Consider the following 27,163-nt stretch of genomic DNA (forward strand, 5'->3'; position numbering starts at 1 on the left):
CTCTTATCTGTAGGATGGCTGCCAAAAATTTGGATTCTAGTACATAAACCTTCCACTTGTGCCTTTCTTCTTGACAGAGTATAAAATCTCTCTATATAAAAGGCAACACCAACGTTCTATGAAGCCTCCAGCCGGAAGTGTGAAGGGGGAGAGATATCCGGTTTCCCCATGAGTGTCTGCCCCGCCCTCTCTGTAACACAAACAGTCAGTGAAGGAAAACAGCAAAGCAAGAAATCAAATCGCTTGCTCTGTAACAGTGAAGGACTCAGAGGGGGAGGGGGTTTCATTTGCATCAGAAACAGGGCTTTTTTACTGAAGGACTCAGAGGGGGGGGAGGGGAGAGAGGGCAGAGGGCAGGGACACACACACTCCCACATGCACACAGAAGAAAGCCTTGCTAGCCCCCGTTTCATTTGCATCAGAAACGGGGCTTTTTTACTAGTTACTTTATAAATCTCATCTCACATCATCTCTTTTTAGCAAATTTGACCTGATACTCCAGATATATGTTAGAGGGGCTACTCCCTTAAATATACCTTCATGCATATGATGAGATTGCCCCCTAAGAAATTCTGCAGAGATGTATAACCAGTTGTGCATTCCTTTAGATTATGTGGTTTTCCAGTTCAGGTGTAGGTCCAATACTTTATCTAGATGTCAGAAGACGAAAAACCCGATCTACTGTCTTCAATGAGATTAACAACTGTGCTTCTGAATGATGCATTAATTCCTGGCATATTGATGTAATGAACCACCTTACAAATGAAATCAGAGGTGAGTTGCTCATATTTAAGGAAATCCATTTCCTCTTTCTGGAGTGCATACAAAGTGGGTTTTTTTTTTTAAATATACAGTGTAGTTGGTAAATGAATATGGAAGGCCTTTGAGGATGGTGGGAGCGTCATTGTCAATATCTAGTTCTCCATGTTTGCACTAATATGGTTATGAGTTTTCAATTAGGTATCTTTCTCCTGGTTAATTTCATGTGTTATATGTTCTTATTTTAGTGTGCTGGTTACATGAATCTCTACTGCTGCATTTGTTATTTTGGTGTTAATGTTATTGTAGTGGCTTTTAGTATACTTCAACGTTATTACTATTATTATAGAATGAAACGCAATATGTTAATTATTTGACAAAACCGTTCACTGATGCCAGAAAAGCAGAGATTGTAATGATGTCACCTTCCTTGATAACGGACACTCACTTTTTCATTCAGTTTACTGATATCTGGAATCTTTATCTTGTTCAGCTGGTCACCATTTTGGTTCTCTTGTGAGGTTAACTTATCTAGCATGACATGTATGTTTTTCCTGATGTCCGATGAATCTCTGATGATGGGGATTGTACTGTTTGCTCTCTGTGCAGCTGCTGAAGAGTTTTGGTAGTGCTTGCTGATTTTGTTGTAAGTATCTGTATAAAAATATATCATATGGAATAATAACATTGAGCAGATTTACAGATTTGATTATATGCTGATCAGCTATTCAAAGAATATAACCAGTTGGGGTAGTTACTAATGTACATTAAGGGAATAATGCACGATTTCAGCCAAATATGTGTTAAAAGGCAAAATCATTATTTGCACTTAACACACTTTTGTTGTGCAACACAAATTAAATAATAATGAGATTCAAAGCTTGCAAATGTATGAAAACTTCTCATTATTATGCAAATTGTATAATTCAGTTTGGTGTTTAACTTTATTAACTGTTATTTGTGGAAAGAAAATGCCAACTATCATTCATCCCTGGGAGCATTAGGTTGGGGTTAATCAAAGGGTTTAAACACACGATTCAGTGCTCCCATAGAGCCTCCTAAAATAGTTAATGCCACCAGAAACCCGACATCCCATCCCTCCTCTGAGTTTCCTTGTAATCATTGCAACATTGTAATCTTCCAACACAAATCAGAACCCGCCTTAAATCCCTCTCTGGCACAAAGCATAACCCTCCCAAACCCCCTCTGGCTCAAAACACACCTCCTTTGAACTGTCCTTCCCCAGCATTTACTGGGGATTTCCCTAGTGTCTAGTGGTGGACAGAAGCAATTCCCAGTTGCTTCTGTTCATCAAACTCTGGGTTCACAATGGGAGCAGTTGACTTCTAGCAGTAGTCTTGCAGAACCACCGCTATATAGGTCAAGCTACCAGAAGGGCATGCAGTAGGTGCCAAGAGGAGCTTCAGTGGTGGTGGTGGGGGGAGATTATGTAGTAAATTGGGTAGATCAGAAGGGTTGTGTTTGTGTTGGGGGAGGGGGTTCAGGAGAGTGGGTTAATTTTTTATATGTGTATTTATTTATTAAAGTTTGATTGACCACCCTCCCTGCTAAGGCAGTTCCCAAATTTAGGTAAAATAAAACACAGTACATAACACAAACAAAAACAATACTACATCATCTCCTCATATTCTCATTATTACTCCTTATCTTGTATGGTGTCACCTATATGTGAGTACATTGGGTTTTTGGTGAGTTTTGGAGGGCATACACTTTTCCACCACAAGTGTAACAGGTAGGATGGGATATAGGCCTGGGTCTCCTTCTCTACAGTCCATTCTACCGACCACTAGGTTACTCCAGGGATCTGCTTGCTGCTCTAATAGGACTGGCAATAACAACTGAAGCTATTATAGAGGCTGGTATATACTATTTCTTTCACATCTTTGGGCGGGGTGGGAATGGTCATGCCTTAATCCATCCAGTGGTCATTTAGGGAACCGTTTTCTGACTTAGACATGATAAAAAGTCTAGACCCAAACGTTTAAATTAGCCCTGGATGTTTTTGTTTGTTCCATTATGGCAGAAAAACATACCAGTCTTAGGAATGCCCACATCCCACCCCTGACATGTCCCCCCCCCCTTGTGATTTGAACACACTGCAGACGAACAGCATAGAAAAACGGGTTTCGAACTGTTCAATATCTACCTTAAGTCACTAGCTGAGCTGATTTGGTCAAAACATAGATATGACAGCTTAAGCCAGATCAATGGCAGGTATTAGCTGGTTCACCTAAGTGCGCTTTGCAACGTGCACATCTGATACTGTTCGATAAAATGTGTGTATTGCTAGGCAGAATGCCCATACAACACCCATGGTCCACTCACTGGTACAGCCCATTTGCTGTTACGTGTCATGTGACCAGCACAGTTTTATAGCATATCACCATCACCTAGTGCATGCATGCTGTAAGGAGGTTGGAGGGTCTAAGCAGCAGGAGGAGGTATGGGGCCAGACTACATTCCCCACAAGGCCCAGAGAGAAGGGATCGGGGTGGTAGGTCCCAAAACCCGGTATGGCCCCCACATGGAAGGGGGGGGGGGAAAGGACTGGAAAGAGCAGCTGCTATGGCGGGCAAGGGCCAGAAGGGGGAGCAGGGATGACAAAGCTCAATACCCTTGGGTTAGAAATCAGTACTCCTTCCACCTGGAAGGGGGAGGAGGTCTCCAACCAACAGCCTAGCAGAGAGGCAGAGTTAATGGAGTGTTTGGAGGAAGGAGAGGCGGGAGAGACCAACACACCAGGTTTGGAGGAGCCAGTTGACATGGACTGTAATTGTACTTTGGGGCAGAGTTGCAGGGACTGAAGGCAGTGGGTGGTCACAGGAGTCAATTAGCTGTGTTGTGGGCGGTGTACTGCCATTCTGCAACCACCCAAGCAGAAAGACTTTTAAAACTGAAACCCAGACTGTTGAACTGGAGGAGAACTTGGATTTAAAGGGAAGTTTTTTTCTTGTTGCTTTATTTTGGAAACTGAATGGGACTTTAACCCCTTGAACTGAGATTTTGTGGAGGAGGGGAAATCAACTGTTTGGGAACTAAAAGCTGTGTGTTGTCTGGAAGGACTTTGTTTGTGGACTGCTAAAGGGAGCCTACCACCCCTGAAGGTTTGCTACCGGGATTACAGTTATTAAAATGCATAAATGCCAATTTGTGACATCATTCATTGGGTAATTGTGTCTATTCTATAAATTGGTGCACTCAAGTCACACCTAAATTTAGGCACCTTTTATATAATTTTTTTGTTGTTACATTTGTACCCCGTGCTTTCCCACTCATGGCAGGCTCAATGCCGCAATCGAACTCAGTTCCTCAGGACCAAAGTCCACCACCCTAACCACTAGGCCACTCCTCCTGTTGCCCTTAAAGAACATTACTTTCAGTTGTACTTTCCCTAAAAGCACACAATGTAAGACACATATACTTAGAAGTTGTTGTAATAATTAATTGTGGCCAGGCTACATAACACGGGTGACACTGGAAGAGGTGAGATCTGATCTTCTTACCTGTCATGGTGGCCTGATTGTATTGTTGACGGGTTTGATTTATTTTCTCCAAATCGCCAAAGAGCTTGTTGATTTCTGTGTGGAGCTTGTTAATGGTTCCATTGAGGTTAGGAAATTCGTCTATGACAAATGAATTTAGTTCTTGATCTAGCCGTTTTGTGTTTTGGCTGGAAAATGAAGATAGAAATAACTATGTTAATCCAGTACTACAACTCAAATAATAGGGGGAAGCCAGTGAACAAAACTGAACAGAAACATTTTTTCTTGGAGGTAGCTATATTGGTAATTTGTTTAGTCCACCCTCACTCTACCCCCCAAACCTGGCCTCTTATTCGGATAGTACTGGGCCACTTAGCGGCTCATTTTCAAAACGCTTAGACTTACAAAGTTTATTTACATAGGAAATAAGCCTCCACATGAATTAAACAGCCTGATTTTATCTGTATAAGTTTAAAAAATATACATATAGGCCACCAGTGAACGTATAACTTGTTATGAATATTGTCCTGATGGTATATATGCACACACCTGCTGTTTTGGCTTGGCTCTGGTAAATAGTTTTTTTTTGTTTACTTTATTTATTGATTTTAAAGCAACATAATATTTATAAAAACATATAACAGCATATAATATGGAACAATGAAGAAAAAAAACAAAACAAAAAGACCAAAAACATACAGGTCAGTGAGCTGATAAAAATAAAACAGGACAGTATGCGCAACATACTTTAGAGAGCTAATTCCCTTCGCAAGTCACATAGTTGTCTAGCAGCGACCATGCTCTATGGAAAGAGGAGATGCGACCAAATCTTATGGCAGCCAGTTCCTCACATCGCCTATAAGAACACAGCAGATTCCACCATTCATGATATGCAACAAGCTGATTATTCTTCCAATGCAATGGTAGATAGTTTTAAATACGGTCGCTGCTATGAGCAAACATCTTCAAATTTTGTGGGCCAGCAGCACCAGTCTTGTCATGGACGACAGCAGCACAATTAGATAATGAGCATTGAAAATACTTGGGGGTCCTTTTACAAAGGCATGCTTGCGTTTTTAGTGTACACTAAAAATAAGCATGTGCTAAACACTAGAAAACATCATATATCGTGAAGGAGATAGGTGGAGACTCAGCTGGCTTATACTCTGATAATAAGTTCATTAAATAAAGAGGTGAAGCCTCAAGAAGCCCCCGGCTCAATGATTAAAGAGCTCTCGGGAGGCTGGATTGCTTCATCATCGGCAAACACCCCAATGGTCTGCTGCAAATGTTCTTACTAATTACTTTTAAAACTTTTTCCTTTACTCTTAGAGGTCAAATATATAAATTACTTAGCTTTGTATCCAGGCTCTCAAGACGCTAAATGCGGTGGCCAGCGTTTCGTCACCTGCCTCAGGGTCAAATGGTCTGCGTCAATCTGCACATGTCAAGATTCCTGGACAAAACTCTTAGCCACCAGGAGGAGGGCTTAATCCTGCCAAATCGTCTGTTACTTTTAGGATAAACGATTTGGCTGGCCACCGTTGGTCATGGTCGCATTTAGCGTCTTGAGAGCCTGGATACAAAGCTAAGTAATTTATATATTTGACCTCTAAGAGTAAAGGAAAAAGTTTAAAAAGTAATTAGTAAGAACATTTGCAGCAGACCATTGGGGTGTTTGCCGATGATGAAGCAATCCAGCCTCCCGAGAGCTCTTTAATCATTGAGCCGTGGGCTTCTTGAGGCTTCACCTCTTTATTTAATGAACTTATTATCAGAGTATAAGCCAGCTGAGTCTCCACCTATCTCCTTCACGATATATGGTTTTTCAGATAGAAAGTATTAGAAGGAGATTGCCTTCAGTATTAGTCTAAACACTAGAAAACACCCATATATTCCTATGGACATCGCTAGTGTTTAGCGTGCGCTAAAAATGTTACTGTACCTTTGTAAAAGACCCCCTTAGTCATAGTGCTGGCATTGTGCAAGTGGGAGGACTGCTCCAGGCCTCCCCTTTCATGAAAGTAACAGGTAACAGGCCCACCACTAAACACATAAGTTCTCAGTCTGTGAATTTTCAGTGGCACTGTGTAGATAGTGACACTGAATATTTCCTTTGATTGCCTTGCCACTATCTGGATAGTGCTGGAGTAGTCCATTGTTGGAGACTTGAGTGAAGGTTATCTGGTTAGTGGTGGTATTCGGTGCCGCTGCTTAGGACTGTAAAAAAGCTGCCATACGTGCTATCCTGATAAGCTTTCTGGATAGCGGCAGATGAACAGCCTAGTGGTTAATGCAGTGGACTTTGACCCTGGGGAACTGGATTCCATTCCCATTGCAGCTCCTTGTGATTCTGGGCAGGTCACTTAACCCTCCATTTTCCTAGGTACAAATAAGTACCTGTATATACTATGTAAACTGCTTTGAATGTAGTTGCAAAGACCACAGAAAGACGGTATATCAAGTCCCCTTTCCCCAATCCTGATAGTGTTGCTAGCTCGGCACTCCTGATAAGTAGCAGTAGCTGTGGAATATTTGCTTTTTAGCCCATGGTGATCATCATTTAAAAAAAATGCTGACTGCCATTGTCTTAATATTGGAGGGTTAATACTTTATCCATAGACCTAAAATGGCAAAACATCTTCTAATATATCTGGCATTTAGTTACAAATAATTTTAACATGTATAACTCAACTGCATGCAGGTAAACAGATTTTCTAATATCTGAAGGCTTTTATAGCTTGCACAAATGTGTCCTTTAAAGAAGAGGTGTTAGTGGAGCATGTACAAGATTTCTGTGTGTTGTGATAAATATAGGACATGCCTCAATAGGATCTAGCCACCAGAGGGAGCTCTTATGGTGGAAGACTGCTGTAATGATCTGAAGGGAGTCACTAGAGGGCGCTCAGGAGTAGAAGAAGCCTGCTTAGATGGGTAGCGACCACTAGAAGGCATTCTAATGGTGGAGGCCCTTGTATTATTTTGTAGAGGCCACTAAGGGGAGCCCTGCCTCAATGAGAGCCCTGACACACATAGCTGTGGGGGGGGGGGGGGGGGGGGGGGGGGAGGGCAGAGGTTACCCTTGCGCTAAGTTGAAAAGGGAGGGCCTGTGGTAGAATATAGAATAGTTCCCTTCAGAAGGCAAGCCCATTGGAGAAGGTTCTGTACCTTTTCCAGAATATAGGAGGAGCCCAGGAAGGGTGGGGTTCATAGGAAACAGCCCTTTAAAAATGCCTTTTCCCAAGGAGAAGACAAGGAGCCCTCCAAGAAGAATGAAGGATGCCAAGCAATTGACTGGACACTAAAGGAAAGGATCCATAAAGATGGGTTGGAAAATCAGGGGCCTGGATCCCTAAAGATAGACAAGGTACTTACAGTGGTGGAAATAAGTATTTGATCCCTTGCTGATTTTGTAAGTTTGCCCACTGACAAAGACATGAGCAGCCCATAATTGAAGGGTAGGTTATTGGTAACAGTGAGAGATAGCACATCACAAATTAAATCTGGAAAATCACATTGTGGAAAGTATATGAATTTATTTGCATTCTGCAGAGGGAAATAAGTATTTAATCCCTCTGGCAAACAAGACCTAATACTTGGTGGCAAAACCCTTGTTGGCAAGCACAGCGGTCAGACGTCTTCTGTAGTTGATGATGAGGTTTGCACACATGTCAGGAGGAATTTTGGTCCACTCCTCTTTGCAGATCATCTCTAAATCATTAAGAGTTCTGGGCTGTCGCTTGGCAACTCGCAGCTTCAGCTCCCTCCATAAGTTTTCAATGGGATTAAGGTCTGGTGACTGGCTAGGCCACTCCATGACCCTAATGTGCTTCTTCCTGAGCCACTCCTTTGTTGCCTTGGCTGTATGTTTTGGGTCATTGTCGTGCTGGAAGACCCAGCCACGACCCATTTTTAAGGCCCTGGCAGAGGGAAGGAGGTTGTCACTCAGAATTGTACGGTACATGGCCCCATCCATTCTCCCATTGATGCGGTGAAGTAGTCCTGTGCCCTTAGCAGAGAAACACCCCCAAAACATAACATTTCCACCTCCATGCTTGACAGTGGGGACGGTGTTCTTTGGGTCAAAGGCAGCATTTCTCTTCCTCCAAACACGGCGAGTTGAGTTCATGCCAAAGAGCTCAATTTTTGTCTCATCTGACCACAGCACCTTCTCCCAATCACTCTCGGCATCATCCAGGTGTTCACTGGCAAACTTCAGACGGGCCGTCACATGTGCCTTCCGGAGCAGGGGGACCTTGCGGGCACTGCAGGATTGCAATCCGTTATGTCGTAATGTGTTACCAATGGTTTTCGTGGTGACAGTGGTCCCAGCTGCCTTGAGATCATTGACAAGTTCCCCCCTTGTAGTTGTAGGCTGATTTCTAACCTTCCTCATGATCAAGGATACCCCACGAGGTGAGATTTTGCGTGGAGCCCCAGATCTTTGTCGATTGACAGTCATTTTGTACTTCTTCCATTTTCTTACTATGGCACCAACAGTTGTCTCCTTCTCGCCCAGCGTCTTACTGATGGTTTTGTAGCCCATTCCAGCCTTGTGCAGGTGTATGATCTTGTCCCTGACATCCTTAGACAGCTCCTTGCTCTTGGCCATTTTGTAGAGGTTAGAGTCTGACTGATTCACTGAGTCTGTGGACAGGTGTCTTTCATACAGGTGACCATTGCCGACAGCTGTCTGTCATGCAGGTAACGAGTTGATTTGGAGCATCTACCTGGTCTGTAGGGGCCAGATCTCTTACTGGTTGGTGGGGGATCAAATACTTATTTCCCTCTGCAGAATGCAAATAAATTCATATACTTTCCACAATGTGATTTTCCGGATTTAATTTGTGATGTGCTATCTCTCACTGTTACCAATAACCTACCCTTCAATTATGGGCTGCTCATGTCTTTGTCAGTGGGCAAACTTACAAAATCAGCAAGGGATCAAATACTTATTTCCACCACTGTACCTGAAGTCCAGAATGATGGGAGGGATAAGGAACTTTGATTTGGCCACAGTGTGGAGGAACACTGTAAGCCTTGAAATAAGACTCTAATATCAACAGCTGGGATGGGTGGAGGACAGGATTGTAAAGTTGAGGTAAAATAAAGTCCTGTCCAAGGGGTGGTGGCTGTTTTTATCTGAGACCCTCATCTCCCAGTGGAAGGCTCAGTTGAAAAGAGTGTAATGAATTGTTTGTTGAAAGAAGAGTAATCCCTACAGAGTGGTTAGCAGAAGCTAATTGGAGTGGATTTGCATGTAGAATGGTTAATTTGCATATCCTGGGAAGCCAGCTGAGTATTGTTTAACTGACAACACATTCCCCAGTGGAGGGCTGAGTTCAAAAGTGCTTGTTAAAGTGTTTGGTACAAGAAGAATACCCCTTCAGAGTAATTAAAGTATGGCCTGTGCAAAAAGATTTGCCTTCTGAGTGGTTAATTTACATATTCGGTGAAGCCTGTTTGTTAAGGGGTATTCCCAAGATGGATTGCCAGGTGGTGCAAGGTGGGTAACCAAGCTGTGACCTGTTACCAGCGAAGGCATCAGAGAAGGGTTGTTGGACGAAATAACAAATGTCTTGATATTCACCCTGAGTTAAAGAGGAGCTTGAAGATTGACTTTGAAAGAGAAATAAAGCACTTGAAAGAACTTTTCCATGGACTTTTTTTTGTTTGTTTGTGGAAGAGTATAGACTTCCTAGCGTCTCCTGTTTAAAAGCAAAGAATGCTATATGACTACCTTTTGTTAAAAGAGAGGAGGAGTTTGGAGTTTCTACCGTATTTTCCTGGTCTAGGGAATGCATTGGTAGGAGAAGCTCCAAGATGTCATTTCCTGTTGAAAGGGGTGACTATCACAGAGTACCATATACTTTCAAAAGGTACATGCAGAGCTTCTTTAATAATACACTCATTTTTATATCTCCTAAGTTAGGGGTGGGTAACTATGGTTCTGGAAGGCCACAACCCAGTTGGGCTTTCAAGATTTTAAATTTAATTTAGTTTGGCAAGGTCCAGACACCCTTCTCCGCTAAGGCCCACCCCCTCTCAGGTTCAGAGCCCCTTCCCAACCCCCAGTCGGGATAGGCCCAAAGGCTGCTGCTACAGATTGCAGCAGCCATCACCCGAAAGCACTTCTGAGGTTTGCAGTATACTGAGGAACAAAGCAGAGTAATAAAACCTAAATTCTGATTGTCTGCAGCCCCGGGTTTTTAAAAATCCATGTACAACTTTGCAGCTAGGCACCCTATTGAACATTTAGCCCATAATGTGGATTTTGAAGGGTAAGTGGTACTAAAAGAACAAAACTGTGCATAATGCTTGTTAATGCAGAAGATGTTCAAGACCTGGATGTTCCTGGCAATGGCGCTGAATAGTTAAATTAATTCTTTTACTATAATACATTTTGCACATTCTGATTGCCACTAAGCAGATACTGCTGCTGGTTAGCACTGAATTCTGAATAATTAGTGCTGGACGGTATCCAGGTCCTGGTACTGAATATCTAAATTATATTTAACTGCAGTGGCTAGCATTTAAAATAACTGCTGACCGCTGCAGTTAAATTTTGGAGGATAGGTTTCTACATTACTATAAGTAGTGCATATTTACCATTGTTAGCCATAAAAGGGGATATTTAAAATAATACCCTGTAAAAATCATTATATAAATTGACATTCAGTGAGGTTCTCTCTTATGGTTCATAACGCAATGTCTTGTCAAATCAGTCAAACTTAATAAGGCATTAAAGATCCTATTCCACAGCCTAAACCATTGCCCAGGAACAGTTGTAAAAGTGCAGTCTCTATATGATTCTGTGTGGTCTCAGAAATTCATGTACACTGTTAGCTTTGGAAGATTTTTATCTTGGGCTAATAAAAAGCATTTCAACTTGTAAAGAATTCAGGTCTCTGAAAGAGCTGATTTTATTGAAAATGCAAGCAATAGGAAGCAAAGGGGCATCATTTATTCCCATGTTATAAATTTCAAAGTGGGCTTTCAGTGAATGATAATTTTCTACAAAGAAGATATCCAGACACCATATATAGTTCCATGATGTTAACAGATTTGCAACAGCACAGTCTGCGTAAGAATTATATGCTCAATGGAATTTTTAAGGAAAGTATATTACCTACCGAATGCTGTCATAGTAATCTTTAACCTTCAAGAACTCATCAGCTGAGAGAGTTGTAGTGTTTAGAATCTTTTCTATTGCTCGGAGCTTATCTTTCAGGTTGTCAAAGTGTGCATCGCAGCCAGAAAGTGTCTTACTAAAATCTAGGTTTGCAGCAAACTGGATCAACCCTTGAATAGCTTGAGAAAGGGAAGGGATCTCACCGTCCCAGTGATCAAAGCAAGGGTGGCAGGGAGGACACGTAGGGAACACCTGACTGAAGCCTCGTGCGCACTGATCACAAAGCCGTCCAGTGACACCAACTCGACAGTTGCAAAACCCTGTTATCCTGTCACATGAGGGCCTGTTTGTGCCTTCTAGGTTGCACTTACATACTAAAGAGAAAACGTCAACAAAGCTCAAATTATTTTCTGCTTAAATGAGAAAGAAAGAAGTTATTAACACTACATATTAACAAACAAAGCAATCCCCCCTCCCCCAAAACACTACAGAGGTTTACACTATACTGAGGCATGGACAAAGCAGAGTATTAAAACCTAAATTCTGATTATCTGCAGCCCAGGATTTTCGCTAGTCATTAATATGATGTGCAAAATACAAACTATAGAAATGAACAGAACTTGTGTTTTTACTTGATTAAAATGCTTTCAGTTCAACATTTCCCAAGCTTATAGAGGTCATCTAGGTAGGGAAATGGACGTCTAAGTAAGCCTGTTTAAAACTACTCAAAGGTTCTTTTCTTTCTTCTACCCTTTTCATCTTCCTATTGAGTCCCCTAGCTAATTTTATTCACTCACTAGGTATTATTGAGATTACGTTGCAGATGATCTTCAGTTAGTGGCTTATCCTGATCCAATTTAATTAGATTTGACCACCTTGAATCATTGCCTATCCACAGTTGACAAATGGTTATAGAATTCATGATTCAGGTTGAATCCAAATATATATCAGGCTATGTGGATTACAGGTATTCAAACCCAACCTTGTTTGGGCAGCTCCTTACCCTGGCTTATTCTTTCAAATTTTAGGTCATGATCTTGATGTTAACATGACCTTTAATGATTAAATTTCATCCACATCAAAAACTTGATTTTATACCATTAATCGTATCAGAACTATCTGGCTTTTTTTGGATAATGATGCCCTCTCTGCTGTTGTCCATGCCCTAGTCAATCAATCAACTTGGTTATTATAATGTGCTGTATAATGGTTTGAGTTACATTAACATGAAAATATTGCGTCTGGTGCAGAACACAGCTGCAAAGCTTATTTCACATGCCAAATAGATCGATCATATAACTCATTAATTGATTACCAGTTTTGTATAGGTTCAAATTTAAGATTCGTTTTGTGACTTTCAAGACTGTTTGCTCACCACTGAAGTGGTGATATATACCACCCTCTTCAACAGGAAGTCTGCCTCAGAAAGGGGAAGAACAAGGCAGCAATTAAACACAAGCGTGCTTACAAGGGCATGCGCAGTGCTCATTCATCTTTAAGCCGCATCTGACAACAGAGGAAGTTAGGGGGGAGGGGCACAGAGTACCCTCCTCCCACCTGCTGGAGCTGCACCACTGCCTTCCAAATTCTGCTGCTCTAGGCAAATGACTAGTACACTTAGGGCATTTTCAAAAGAAACATCTAAATCAGAATTTGGACGTTTTACAAAGACATCCAAATTCCAAACAGGAAAGATCATTTAAAAAAAAAAGATGGACGTCTATCTTTTGTGTTTGAAAACACTATGGACTTCTTGGACTTCTTTGTGTTTTGGACGGCATTTGTTTTGGTCTATGTTCAAACAAAAGATGTCCAAATTCAAGACCTCCAAAACAGAGGAGGAGTGGCTTAATGGTTAATGCATCAGCCTTTGATCCTGGCAACACTGGTTCAATTCCCACTGCTGCTCCTTGTGACTTTGGGCAAATTAAATGCACAAGGTGCATTTTTGAATATGACATCTAAGTCTGAATTTGGATGTTTTTTGTAAAATGTCCAAAATCAGTACAGGAAAGACTTTATTTTTGTAGGAAATGGCCTATCTTTTCCTTTTGAAAATGCTGTTTGGAAAAATGTTTTGTGCTTTGGGGGAGTAAGGGGAGGTGATCCCCAAGTCCTTCCAGTGGTTATCTGGTCATTTGGGGCACCTTTTGTGAGGAGTAGCCTAGTGGTTAGTGCAGCAGACTTTGATCCTGGGCAAGTGGGTTCAATTCCCACTGCAGCTATTTGTTGTAAAAGCAAGTCTAGCTCAAAAGTCTTTGTTTTGTTCCATTATTGCTGAAAGACATCCATGTGTTAGGAACACCAAAGTCCTGCCTTGAACCTGCCCCTGACACGCCCCCTTGAGATTTGGACATCCTTCTGACAGATTTCAGAGAAAGACGTCCAAAAAGAGGTTTTGATAATACTTGATTTGGATGTTTCTGCGAGATAAACATCCAAATGCTGCCTTATGTCGCTTTTCGGACATCTATCTCTTTTGAAAATAAGTGTTAGTGGCAGGGCTGACCCTGTGTGGAATTTGGAAAGGGATGCCTTTTGCCTGACTTGATTGAATGATCCACCAGTCCTGTAAGTGTACCACAGCCTGTAAGTGACTTGTGTCCACTGAATGCCTAAGGTCCATTGAGTTTGTCCCACCTTAAAATGTGCTGGAGTGTTACAAGCACTGTTGAGGCCATGTAGTCCAACGTTCTCTAAATCAGCGTTTTTCAACTGATATGCCGCAGCTGCTCCCCAGAGGTGATGCGGAGTCCACAGGTACCCTGCTTGAATCCCCTCCAGGTCATAGGTGTCTCTTTGGAGAAAAACTTCCCTTGCCATCCCAAACAGAATCGGCACACTTCCCCCTCAGATCTAAATTCACCTCACTATCTTGCTCCTCCCACCCCTCGAGTCTCTCTCCTCTCCACCACAACTCCACAAACCCTGAGGTCACCTGCAGCCACCAGAACAGGTCCCCCTCTAGCCAGCCCCAGGGTCCTTCCCTCTGGTGCGATTCCCTTATGCTGTGTGGGAGGGACTCAGCAGAAGGAAAGCCTTTGGACAGCCAGAGGAAGGCCTGTTCCAATAGCTGCTGGCAACTGCAGAGTCTGTAGAATCATGGCGGAGAGAAGAGAGAGGTAGGAAGAAGATAGGAAAGGATAATGGACCCGCGGGAGAGAATGAGGGTGGTATAGTGCTTTGCTCCTACACTGGGGAGGAGGAGATACAATACCACAAAGGAAAATGAGAAAAAATGTTGTACATGAAGAGAAGGGAAGAGGGGAGGACAGGTTGCACATGAAAGGGGGAGGGAACACAATATAGATTTGAGAAAGAGGCAGAGGAACTGAAGAAAGCTGAACATGAAGATCAGTGCCAAACAGATATATAGGCCAGGAGGCGAGAAAAGAAATAGCAGATGGAAAGGGGGCCCTGAAAACAGAGTTAAGAGCACAGACAGAGGAAAACAGAACCACAGATTGGGAACAAGATGATTGGAATAATAAAATCATCAGACTACAAAGGTAGGTGTAACCCTACATCGGTGTGCCTTATATAGACCTGGTATAACTGCAGCACAGATCTGCTATTAATATGTGTAAACAGTGTTTAAGGCTCCTAAGCTTTGCTCCAAATTATTCAAATAGATAGGAATATGGAAACAAATTCCTTATAATGCTTTTGTAGGATTTACTGTAATTTAATGATTTACTCATGCAGCACCAGAAACACCCCAGTTTTTTATTGGTTTGTTTGGATATAGCTGACCCCTTTTCATTAGTAGCTCAAGGTGAGTTACATTCATGTACCCTATCCCCAGAGAGCTTATAATCTGAGTTTGTACCTGAGGCAATATAAGGTAAAGCACATAACTTGTTCAAGGTCACAAGGAATGTTAACAGGATTTGAACCTCGGTTTTCTGTTTCTCAGCCTACTTATCGAACCAATTGGCCAAAATTAAAAATGAGCCACACCAAAGAGAAAGCCTTTTAGGCAGAATTAAAAGGTGCATCACAAAACTTATTGCTATTCACGGCATTAACCCCTCTCCTGCCAAAGGGATCTGTGGAGCTACTATATGTTATGTACATAAAGGGGTGACTATACTGAAGTGTATTAACATTGGCACAAGCATAGGAGCCAACCTTCCCTAGACACAGTCAAGGAGTTTGTTCAATACTGAGGTGCTAAAGCACCCACAGAGCCGGTTCCATTGGGCAGGGCCGGTCTTAAGGCGAGGCGGCCGCATAGGGCCCCGCGCTCAGGGGGGCCCCGCACGACGCGCCTAAGGTCGCCCCGCCCCGACCGCCCGAGTTCCAGTCCTCCCTCCCTCCCTCGGATGGCGCGCGACGGCGGAGTGGTGGGGGCGGTCCGCCCCGGCTGTCAGCGGGTGGGGGGTGCCCTGCACCTGCTGCTCCCACCCTGTCCTACCTTTAAAAAAAGACAGTGGAAGCGCCAGAGGGATAGGCAGCGCCTCGTGTCTGCCCTCCCTGCTACTAAAAATGTCTTCGACGTCGTCATTGGGCCTTCTCACATTGAGTCCCGCCCTTCTCTGTGGTAACTTCCAATTACCGCGAGGGTGGGCGGGACTCAATGTGAGAAGGTCCAATGACGACGTCGAAGACATTTTTAGTAGCAGGGAGGGCAGACACGAGGTGCTGCCTGTCCCTCTGGCGCTTCCAAATTCTTTTTTTAAAGCCAGTGAGGGTGGTGGGGACCGGAGAACAAAGCTAGTAGGTAGGTTGGGGGGGGGGGGGGGGGACTCAGATGGGAGAAGGGGGGGTGGGGGGGGGGTTCTCAGGTGGGGGGAAGGGTGGGGAGGGGGTTCTCAAATGGGAAGGAGACTACTACTTAACATTTCTAAAGCTGAGGTGGGGAGGGGGTTCACGGATGGGAGAAGGGGGGTGGGGGGGGGGTTCTTGGAGGGTTAAAGGGGACGGGTGGGGAGGGGACTGGGGTTCTTGGATGGGAGAAGGGGACCGAGGTGGGGAGGGGGTTCACGGATGGGAGAAGGGGGTGGGGAGGGGGTTCTTGGATGGTTAAAGGGGACGGGTGAGGAGGGGACTGGGGTTCTTGGATGGGAGAAGGGGCCTGAGGAGGGAGTTCTCGGATGTGAGAAGGGGACGGGTGGGGAGGGGACTGGGGTTCTTGGATGGGAGAAGGGGACCGAGGTGGGGAGGGGGTTCACGGATGGGAGAAGGGGGTGGGGAGGGGGTTCTTGGATGGTTAAAGGGGATGGGTGGGGAGGGGACTGGGGTTCTTGGATGGGAGAAGGGGACTGGGGAGGGGCTTCTCAGATGGAAGAAGGGGGCAGGCACTGGGGTCTGAGAAGTGGCCATATGGGAAAATGGGGGCCATGCCTGGGGCTGGTGGGAAAATGGGGCATGCGTGGGTCAGGTGGGAGAATGGTTCTGAAAAGGGGGCCCTAATACAAGGCATGTGGATGAAGGGGGCTGGAACTGGGGGCTGAAAAGGAGGGTAGGTGGGATAAGGGGGCTAGTACTGGGACTGGAGGCTGAAAACGGGATAGGGAGAAGTGGCTGGGGGGCTGAAGCTCGGGACTGGTGGGAGAAAAGGGCTGGGGCTGAAATGGGGGACTGGTGGGATAGTGGGGCTGGAACTGGGGACTGAAAAAGGGGCGGAGAGAGGGGCAGATCCTGGATGGGGTAGCGAGAGGGCGGGCAAACCCCGGATGGATGGGAGAGGGAGGTTAAATTGTGGATTGAAGGGGCAGAGAGAAAGGGCAGACAGTGGATGGCAGGGATAGAAAGGGCAGACAGTGAATGGATGGGGGAGAGAGAGAGGGCAGACAGGGGCAGATGGTGGATGGATCATGGAAGGGGCAGAGATAGAGGGCAGATGTGGATGGAAGGGGCAGGGAGAGAGGGCAGACATTGGATGGAGGGAACAGCAGAGAGGGCAGACACTGGATGACAGATGCTGGATGGAAGGAAGACAGTGAAAAGAAGATGAGGAAAGCAGAAACCAGAGACAACAAACTGTAAATAAAATATATATTTTTATTTTTTTGCTTTAGGATATAGTATTGTAGCTGTGTTAATAAATGTTTATAAATAGAACATGTAAATAAGGTAATCTTTTTATTGGACTAATTTTAATACATTTCGACTTAACTTTCAGAGAAGAAAACCCCCTTCCTCAGGTCAGGATAGGATACTGTAACAGTACTATATTGTATTGACCTGAGGAAGGAGATTTTGGCCTCTGGAAGCCAAATGTATTAGTCCAATAAATGGGATTATTTTATTTTCTGTATTTGTTTTATTTCTATTTGTTAATTTGTAAAGTGGTGATTGGTATTTGTTAGTTTTTTCAAATTTACATCTGCTGTCTTTATATTTTGCACAGTACTAGGGGTCATTTTCTGTTTCTGTGGTGTTGAATTGTATGCAGAGTCTGGCATCTTGGGGGTTCAGTTTAATTTTTGTCTAAATAGAAAGTTTAAATATTACTACTTATTCTATAGTGGATTAGGGTGTATCTGTGTTTGTGAAAAAGACATGGCTTTCAGTTGGCATTGACTGTGCAGGATCGACGATCTGTACTATTCTGTCAGGTTTCATTTTACAATAGGTGAATTGATGTTCTAGTGCTCACTGTAGTGTTTTAAGATGTTTTCCTTTTCTTTGTGTGATTCGTAGAAATGACTGCTTATGGTATGGTAGAATTGCTCAATAGGTCCTAGAGTGTTTTGTATTCTCGGCATACCTAGTACTGGATTTTGGAGGGGGTGTTAAAAAATGACCGGGAGGGAGGGGGGCCTTGGAGCTGGGAGCCCTAGGGGGGGAAGCCCTGGAGCTGGGGGCCTTGGAGCTCAGAGGGAGCAGCCCGGGAACTCAGAGGGAGGGGTAGCCGGCCCTGGAGCTAGGGTGGGGGCAGAGTTAGGTGGGGGCAGGGCTAGGGTGGGGCCCCATCAAATTGGTCTGCATAGGGCCCCGCACTTGCTAAGACCGGCCCTGCCAATGGGCGCAAGGTGTTAATTGCATTATACACCTTTGTTATTGATTGCAAGAGGTTAACATGCATAAACTAGCCTGTGATAGTGCAACAGAGATGTATAGAAAATAGCTCATTAATTATTAGCCAAAAAAATACATGTTAAAACATGCAACAATGCATCATAAATGCATTGACAGAAAAGATCTTGACTCTACCTCAAGCATGTTTTCCATTACCATGCTCATGCAGTTTACTGTCTGTAGCAACACGTCTCATTTGTATCCCATTATAATGAGATGTTAATAGGCATGATAAATATTGTGTTAACTTTCTTTTGTATATTGGTCTCAAAAGCTGTTTACCTAAAGTACTGAGTGAATTATTTTTAGTTTTATTTATATGTGCTTTATATATATCCATTGTACCATGGTGCTGCTATGCAGTTTACCATCAATTAAACTAAGAAAGTGACAGAGTTGAAAGAGAGAAAACAAAATGAAAAGAGAGAGGAACAGAAGACAGGAAGAAAAAGAATACAGGATTCTGCAGGAGAAGTGGTCTGTTGGGTGGAGGTAATTAAAGCGTCTGCACAGCAGATCCCCACTGTCCATTTAAAAGAAAATATGTGAAGGGCAATTGGTGCTTCAGTCTAGGTGCCTCAATGCCATGCACTTAGCACCAATTCTATAATGGCACCTTGGCACTAAGATTCCATTATAGAAAACTAGGTGTAAGGTCAGCATTCACACTAAGTGATGCGCGTAGTTTATAGTATTCTATAAACTACACGCCTAACTGGGAGACATGCCCATGCTCCACCCATGTGTACATCCCCCTTGCAGTTAGGTGCTTTGGCACTTAGGTGCCACCTTATAAAATAGCACCTAGTGGATATGGAAGGGCATTTTCGATATGATGTCTGTGTCGGACTTCGGATGTTTTGTGCTAAACATCCCAATTCTGAATAGGAAATATAGCTATTTTTGAAACAGCAAAATGTCCTTTTTTTCCCCCAAAACACCATATGGAACATGGTTTTGTGCTTTGTGCGCTTTGCATGATTTTCTGAAAAAAAAAAAACAACGTACAAGTGAAAAACAGGATGTAGGAAGAACCAGAATTCTTAGTAGACTAGTCACACAGACATCCAAGGAGATCAATTGGGCACCCTAGGGGGCACTGCTGTGGACTTCATATAAATGCTCCCAGGTACACAACTCGCCGCTGCTCCCTTATCTCATCTGCTGAACCCTCCAAAACCCATCACCCCCAAATGTACATCACTACAATAACCCTTATGGCTGAAGTAGGGTTTTGGTGAGCATGGGAGGGTTCATTCTTTCCACCACAAGTGTAACGGAGAGATATGGGCCTGTGTCCTCTCAAGAGTGCATTGCACTGATCACTACACCACTCCAGGAACCTGCATGCTGCTCTACTAGACCTAGTGATAACATCTGAAACTGTCATTGAGGCTGGTAAGTAACACTTTTATTCATATTTTTGGGTGTGGGAGGGGTGAATGACCTTTGGAGGAGTAAGTGGGGGTCATCCTTGATTCTCTCCAGTGGTCATTTAGGGTGCCTTATTTGTTATAATAACAGGTATAGACCAAAACATTGAAGTTTCAGCCCTAGACGTTTTTGTTTTGTCCCACTGTGGATGCAAAATGTCCAAGTGTTAAGCACACCCTAAGCCCACCTCTGAAAATCCCCCAACTCGCCTCTTTGTGATTTGGATGCATTGCAGACAAAATGCATAGATAAACATCTGCAAAACAGGTTTTGAAAATACCAATTTGAACGTTTTGAGAAGATTTATGTCCAAATGCTGCTTTATGACACTTTTTAAAATGTTTTTCTCTTTTGAAAATGAGCCCCATAGGTAACTAATTGTCTTTTTGATGGTGCCTTTGATGCAAGTAATTAGCATCTGACTCCAGGTGCCACTTTAGTGGCCTAGTGGTTATAGCAACAGTCTTGACATCCATTGCTGCTCCCTGCAATCTTGGGTAAGTCACTCAACCCTCCATTGCCTCAGGTACAAACTTAGATGGTGAGCCCTCCGGGGATAGGGAAATACCCAGTATCTGAACATAATTCATCTTGAGCTACTACTGAAAAGGTGCAACCAAAATCTAAATAAATAAACTTCATAGAATTGCTCCCTTTTTCTATAATCTACTGATTACCTACTATATTAACTACCTGTAAGACCCAAATATTGTTCTAATTAATGCAGTACAATTTCCCAGTATATATTCTACTTACAGATACAACCCAGCTGTGGATTTCCATAGTAATTTTCCTCACATTCATTGCATTGTTTCCCAGCAAAGCCTGCTTTGCACGGACACTGACCTGTGAACTGTAAAAAAAAAAAAAAAAAAAAGTTAGTGTCCAGAGCAAGCTATTTTATAACCTTTGTTTTCCATAAACCCCTTCCCCACCTAGTTTTGGTGTTTTTATTAATGTGATCCATATGCTAAACCCCTCCCACATGAAAATCCCTCAGATGATGGGCAGAATTTAGGCCGGATTTCAGATTCTGGCACCAGTAAGAAGGAACTGAGAGAGCAGGGGAAGTAGCCAGAATACCATTGTGACCTTCCCCTTTGTAGGGCCACCTGGCTGTAAAGCAAGCAGGCACCTTTGGCTCCAGTGTTTGATGCCTACAAAATTTGACACCTTAGACACTTAGGGGTCCTTTTACTAAGCTGCTTTAAGTACTAATGCACGCTTAAGGCAGCAAAAATAGCCTAACGTGGGATACACTAAAGTGTTCCATGTTAGTTTTAATGTGTGTGTGTGCTAACCACGCAGTAATTAGTTTTTGTAATTTTTTGAGGGGACATGTTAAGGCCGTAGAATGGGTGTTCCTGCGCTAACCAGTTAGCACATCTACATTACTGCATGGAGCAGTAGAGTGGAGTGGAGGAGTAGCCTAGTGTTTGTGCAGCAGGCTTTGATCCTGGGGAACTGAGTTCAATTCCCACTGCAGCTCCTTGTGACTCTGGGCAAGTCACTTAACCCTCCATTGCCCCTGGTACAAAATAAGTACCTGAATATGTGTAAACCGCTTTGAATGTAGTTGCAAAAACCTCAGAAAGTACATAAGTACATAAGTAGTGCCATACTGGGAAAGACCAAAGGTCCATCTAGCCCAGCATCCTGTCACCGACAGTGGCCAATCCAGGTCAAGGGCACCTGGCACGCTCCCCAAACGTAAAAACATTCCAGACAAGTTGTACCTAAAAATGAGGAATTTTTCCAGTCCATTTAATAGCGGTCTATGGACTTGTCCTTTAGGAATCTATCTAACCCCTTTTTAAACTCCGTCAAGCTAACCGCCCGTACCACGTTCTCCGGCAATGAATTCCAGAGTCTAATTACACGTTGGGTGAAGAAAAATTTTCTCCGATTCGTTTTAAATTTACCACACTGTAGCTTCAACTCATGCCCTCTAGTCCTAGTATTTTTGGATAGCGTGAACAGTCGCTTCACATCCACCCGATCCATTCCACTCATTATTTTATACACTTCTATCATATCTCCCCTCAGCCGTCTCTTCTCCAAGCTGAAAAGCCCTAGCCTTCTCAGCCTCTCTTCATAGGAAAGTCGTCCCATCCCCACTATCATTTTCGTCGCCCTTCGCTGTACCTTTTCCAATTCTACTATATCTTTTTTGAGATACGGAGACCAGTACTGAACACAATACTCCAGGTGCGGTCGCACCATGGAGCGATACAACGGCATTATAACATCCGCACACCTGGACTCCATACCCTTCTTAATAACACCCAACATTCTATTCGCTTTCCTAGCCGCAGCAGCACACTGAGCAGAAGGTTTCAGCGTATCATCGACGACGACACCCAGATCCCTTTCTTGATCCGTAACTCCTAACGCGGAACCTTGCAAGACGTAGCTATAATTCGGGTTCCTCTTACCCACAAGCATCACTTTGCACTTGTCAACATTGAACTTCATCTGCCACTTGCACGCCCATTCTCCCAGTCTCGCAAGGTCCTCCTGTAATCGTTCACATTCCTCCTGCGACTTGACGCCCCTGAATAATTTTGTGTCATCGGCGAATTTAATTACCTCACTAGTTATTCCCATCTCTAGGTCATTTATAAATACATTAAAAAGCAACGGACCCAGCACAGACCCCTGCGGGACCCCACTAACTACCCTCCTCCACTGAGAATACTGGCCACGCAATCCTACTCTCTGCTTCCTATCTTTCAACCAGTTCTTAATCCATAATAATACCCTACCTCCGATTCCATGACTCTGCAATTTCTTCAGGAGTCTTTCGTGCGGCACTTTGTCAAACGCCTTCTGAAAATCCAGATATACAATATCAACCGGCTCCCCATTGTCCACATGTTTGCTTACCCCCTCAAAAAAATGCATTAGATTGGTGAGGCAAGACTTCCCTTCACTAAATCCGTGCTGACTTTGTCTCATCAGTCCATGTTTTTGTATATGCTCTGCAATTTTATTCTTAATAATAGCCTCCACCATCTTGCCCGGCACCGACGTCAGACTCACCGGTCTATAATTTCCCGGATCTCCTCTGGAACCCTTCTTAAAATCGGAGTAACATTGGCTACCCTCCAGTCTTCCGGTATTACACTCGATTTTAGGGACAGATTGCATATTTCTAACAGTAGCTCCGCAAGTTCATTTTTTAGTTCTATTAATACTCTGGGATGAATACCATCAGGTCCCGGTGATTTACTACTCTTCAGCTTGCTGAACTGACCCATTACATCCTCCAAGGTTACAGAGAATTTGTTTAGTTTCTCCGATTCCCCCGGTTCAAATATTCTTTCCGGCACCGGTGTCCCCCCCAAATCCTCCTCGGTGAAGACCGAAGCAAAGAATTCGTTTAATTTCTCCGCTACGGCTTTGTCCTCCTTGATCGCCCCTTTAACACCATTTTCGTCCAGCGGCCCAACCGACTCTTTGGCCGGTTTCCTGCTTTTAATGTATCTAAAAAAGTTTTTACTATGTATTTTTGCTTCCAACGCTAATTTCTTCTCAAAGTCCTTTTTTGCCCTCCTTATCTCCGCTTTGCATTTGGCTTGGCATTCCTTATGATCTATCCTGTTACTTTCAGTTGGTTCTCTTCTCCACTTTCTGAAGGATTGTTTTTTGGCTCTAATGATTTCCTTTATCTTACTGTTTAGCCACGCCGGCTGACGTTTAGTCTTTTTTCCCTTTTTTCTAATACGTGGAATATATTTGTCCTGAACCTCCAGGATGGCGTTTTTAAACAGCATCCACGCCTGATGCAAGTTTTTTACTCTGCGAGCTGCTCCTTTCAGTCTTTTTTTCACCATTTTTCTCATTTTGTCGTAATCACCTTTTCTATAGTTAAACGCTAGCGTACTTGATTTCCTAGTTTCACTTCCTTCAATGCCAATATCAAAACCGATCATATTATGATCACTGTTATCAAGCGGCCCTCGTATCGTTACCCCCTGCACTAGATCATGAGCACCACTAAGGACTAAGTCTAGTATTTTTCCTTCTCTTGTCGGCTCCTGAACTAGCTGTTCCATGAAGCTGTCCTTGATTTCATCAAGAAATCTTATGTCCCTTGCGTGTACAGATGTTACATTACCCCAGTCTATATGCGGGTAATTGAAATCCCCCATTATTATTGTGTTGCCCAGTTTGTTTGCGTCCCTGATTTCCTTTAACATTTCCGCATCCGTCTGTTCGTCCTGGCCAGGCGGACGGTAGTACACTCCTATCAGTATATCAAGTCCCATTTCCCTTTCCCTATTTGAGATTCTAGATGGAATGTTGCTATTCCACTAGCAACATTCCATGTTGAAGCCTGCCCTTGCAGATCAGCAACGCGACTGCGTAGGCTTCTGTTTCTGTGAGTCTGACGTCCTGCACGTATACAGAAACAGAAGCCTGCACGGCCGCATTGCTGATCTGCAAGGGGCAGGCTTCTATATGGAATGTAGCTAGTGGAGGAGTAGCCTAGTGGTTAGTGCAGTGGACTTTGATCCTGGGGAACTGAGCTCAATTCCCACTGCAGCTCCTTGTGACTCTGGGCAAGTCACTTAACCCTCCATTGCCCCTGGTACAAAATAAGTACCTGAATATATGTAAACCACTTTGAATGTAGTTGCAAAAACCTCAGAAAGGCAGTATATCAAGTTCCATTTCCCTTTTCTTTCCCTAACTGGTTAGCACATGGTTAACACTGGAGCTCTTACCGCCTCCTAAAATAGCTGGCGGTAAGTGTTCCACAGTAATCTTTTAAAATTGCCACACACTAATGTTAACAGCACATGGCCATTAATTAAACTAATAGGAACATTTTATTTATGGCCGTGGTAAAAATGGCCTTAATGTACAGAAAAACATACATAAAGGCGCACTAAGGCCAATTCTTACTGCAGCTTAGTAAAAAAGGACCCCTTAGAAATTTTGGCTTATGTCTAAATCCGGGCGTAGCAGAGTTTATAATTATGATTCTATACAGTGAGGTTTTAGTCTTTGTTCTTAAGCTATAGTGAAAATAAACAACACTGGTGACATTTGAGAAACAAAGGAAGATAAAATGCCTCCTTCCACTCCCTCCCCCCCCCCCCTCCTTTCAAAGTGAAAGCCAATGGGCTCCCAGTTAAAGAAACTACACAAAGTCTAATTTTATGATTGTCCTTGTGTGTATTTCATTCAGATTACTGTTAGTCCTTAAATTTCTTGTTGCAGTGGGCTTAGGTTACAGTGCTACATGCAAACTACATTTTTCTGTATGTAGTACTCATCTCCTAATATTCCATGGTCCAGAAAGTTGAAAGGCATTCTAGCACTAGCTTATCAAAAATGTCATGGCCTAAGGAAGGTGCTTTAGTTAGTCTTGCAAGGTTACATCTTTAAACAGCTGTTAGGCTACATCTATATTATACCCAACTATTTCACTGGTTTTATTTTTGACTAATTCTTTATAATAGCATTATATTAATTTATTATGTTTCTTTACTATCCATTTAAACTGATGTGCATAGGGAACTTTTTTTTTTTTTTTTTTACTAATAATGCCACCAATGACATCCATTATATTTAAGGTAGAAATGGTTTGTTCCTAATTGAAGACTTATTTATAATGACAATTTGAGTACATTACTATTGGCCTAATTGAAAGTGACTGTAAAACCAGGCAGGTCCTGAGCTATCTCACCTTGAGGAGGGTCACGTTCATGGCTGAGAGCATCCATTTTGTGCTACAGAAGAACCAGCCCACTCTATTATTAAAAAATAGAGGACTCATTTATTATTGACTGTTTTTGTTAATGTACAATGGATGCTTCTACCAGTAGTTGGAAATATATTTTACTATAAGTTAGGTGACAAGATGCTTTGAAAATATGCCTCATAATCATCTTGTCACCTAACTTATAGTAAAATATATTTCCAACTACTGGTAGAAGCATCCATTGTACATTAACAAAAACAGTCAATAATAAATGAGTCCTCTATTTTTTAATAATAGAGTGGGCTGGTTCTTCTGTAGCACAAAATGGATGCTCTCAGCCATGAACGTGACCCTCCTCAAGGTGAGATAGCTCAGGACCTGCCTGGTTTTACAGTCACTTTCAATTAGGCCAATAGTAATGTACTCAAATTGTCATTATAAATAAGTCTTCAATTAGGAACAAACCATTTCTACCTTAAATATAATGGATGTCATTAGTGGCATTATTAGTAAAAAAAAAAAAAAAGTTCCCTATGCACATCAGTTTAAATGGACAGTAAAGAAACATAATAAATTAATATAATGCTATTATATAGAATTAGTCAAAAATAAAAACAGTGAAATAGTTGGGTATAATATAGATATAGCCTAACAGCTGTTTAAAGATGTAACCTTGCAAGACTAACTAAAGCACTGAAACTGAACACTGAAAAACACATTGCCTCATCCTCTCCTCTCAACATAACAAGTATAAACCCACAACCATAAATACCCCAGGACACACTCTCCCCACCTCAGACAGCTTGAAAATACTTGGCGTCACACTTGACCTCAACCTTACTCTCGAGAGTCAAATAAACTCGGTAACAAAGAAAATGTTCTATTCAATGTGGAAGCTCAAATGATTAAAACCTTTCTTCCCAAGAGCAACCTTTCGATACCTAATACAATCAATGGTTCTAAGCCATGCAGATTACTGCAACGGAATCTACACGGGTTGCAAAGAACAACTCATAAAAAAACTCCAGACTGCCCAAAATACAGCAGCCAGGCTGATATTCAGCAAAACGTGCTTCGAAAGCACCAAACCTCTTTGTGAAAAGTTGCATTGGCTCCCAATCAAAGAACGGATCATCTTCAAAATCTGCACCTTAGTCCACAAAATCATTTACGGTGTTGTCCCAGGATACATGACAGACCTTATTGATCTACCAATAAGAAACAAAGTCAGACTGTTAAGATCCTACTTAAACCTACACTACCCAAATTGCAAAGGACTGAAATACGAAACAACTTGCGCATCCGGCTTTTCCTACTTAAGTGCACAACTATGGAATTGCCTCCCAAAAGCCCTGAAAACAATCCACGACCACCTGAACTTCAGGAAATCACTAAAAACCAACCTCTTCAAAAAGGCCTACTTCAACGACCCCACGTAAACCTCTTTACCCAGCAACACAGCAATTCATTGTTTTTGAGCTTTTTTTTTTTTTTTTTGTTAGAGATAAAGTGCTTTAATGCTTTCTCCTGGACTATTGACTGAGACTTTGGTTATTTCCATGGAGCTATGGTTGCTGTTGTTCACAAGACTTTATG

General features: G+C 42.9%; 1 protein-coding gene across 1 annotated transcript in view; it reads right to left on the minus strand.

Annotated features, from left to right (window-relative positions):
* LOC115458808 (laminin subunit beta-4-like) overlaps positions 1-27,163 on the minus strand; it is a gene marked incomplete at its 5' end in the record, with an annotated part of 105,632 nt that overhangs the window by 26,868 nt on the left and 51,601 nt on the right. The window contains 4 exons of the mRNA XM_030188621.1: positions 1,208-1,413; positions 4,284-4,450; positions 11,396-11,768; positions 20,611-20,707. Of these exons, the coding sequence (XP_030044481.1) occupies positions 1,208-1,413; positions 4,284-4,450; positions 11,396-11,768; positions 20,611-20,707 (843 nt within the window). The remainder of the gene's footprint in view (positions 1-1,207; positions 1,414-4,283; positions 4,451-11,395; positions 11,769-20,610; positions 20,708-27,163) is intronic.

This window comes from Microcaecilia unicolor, unplaced genomic scaffold, assembly GCF_901765095.1.
Source record: "Microcaecilia unicolor unplaced genomic scaffold, aMicUni1.1, whole genome shotgun sequence".
NCBI classification, from domain to species: Eukaryota; Metazoa; Chordata; class Amphibia; order Gymnophiona; family Siphonopidae; genus Microcaecilia; species Microcaecilia unicolor.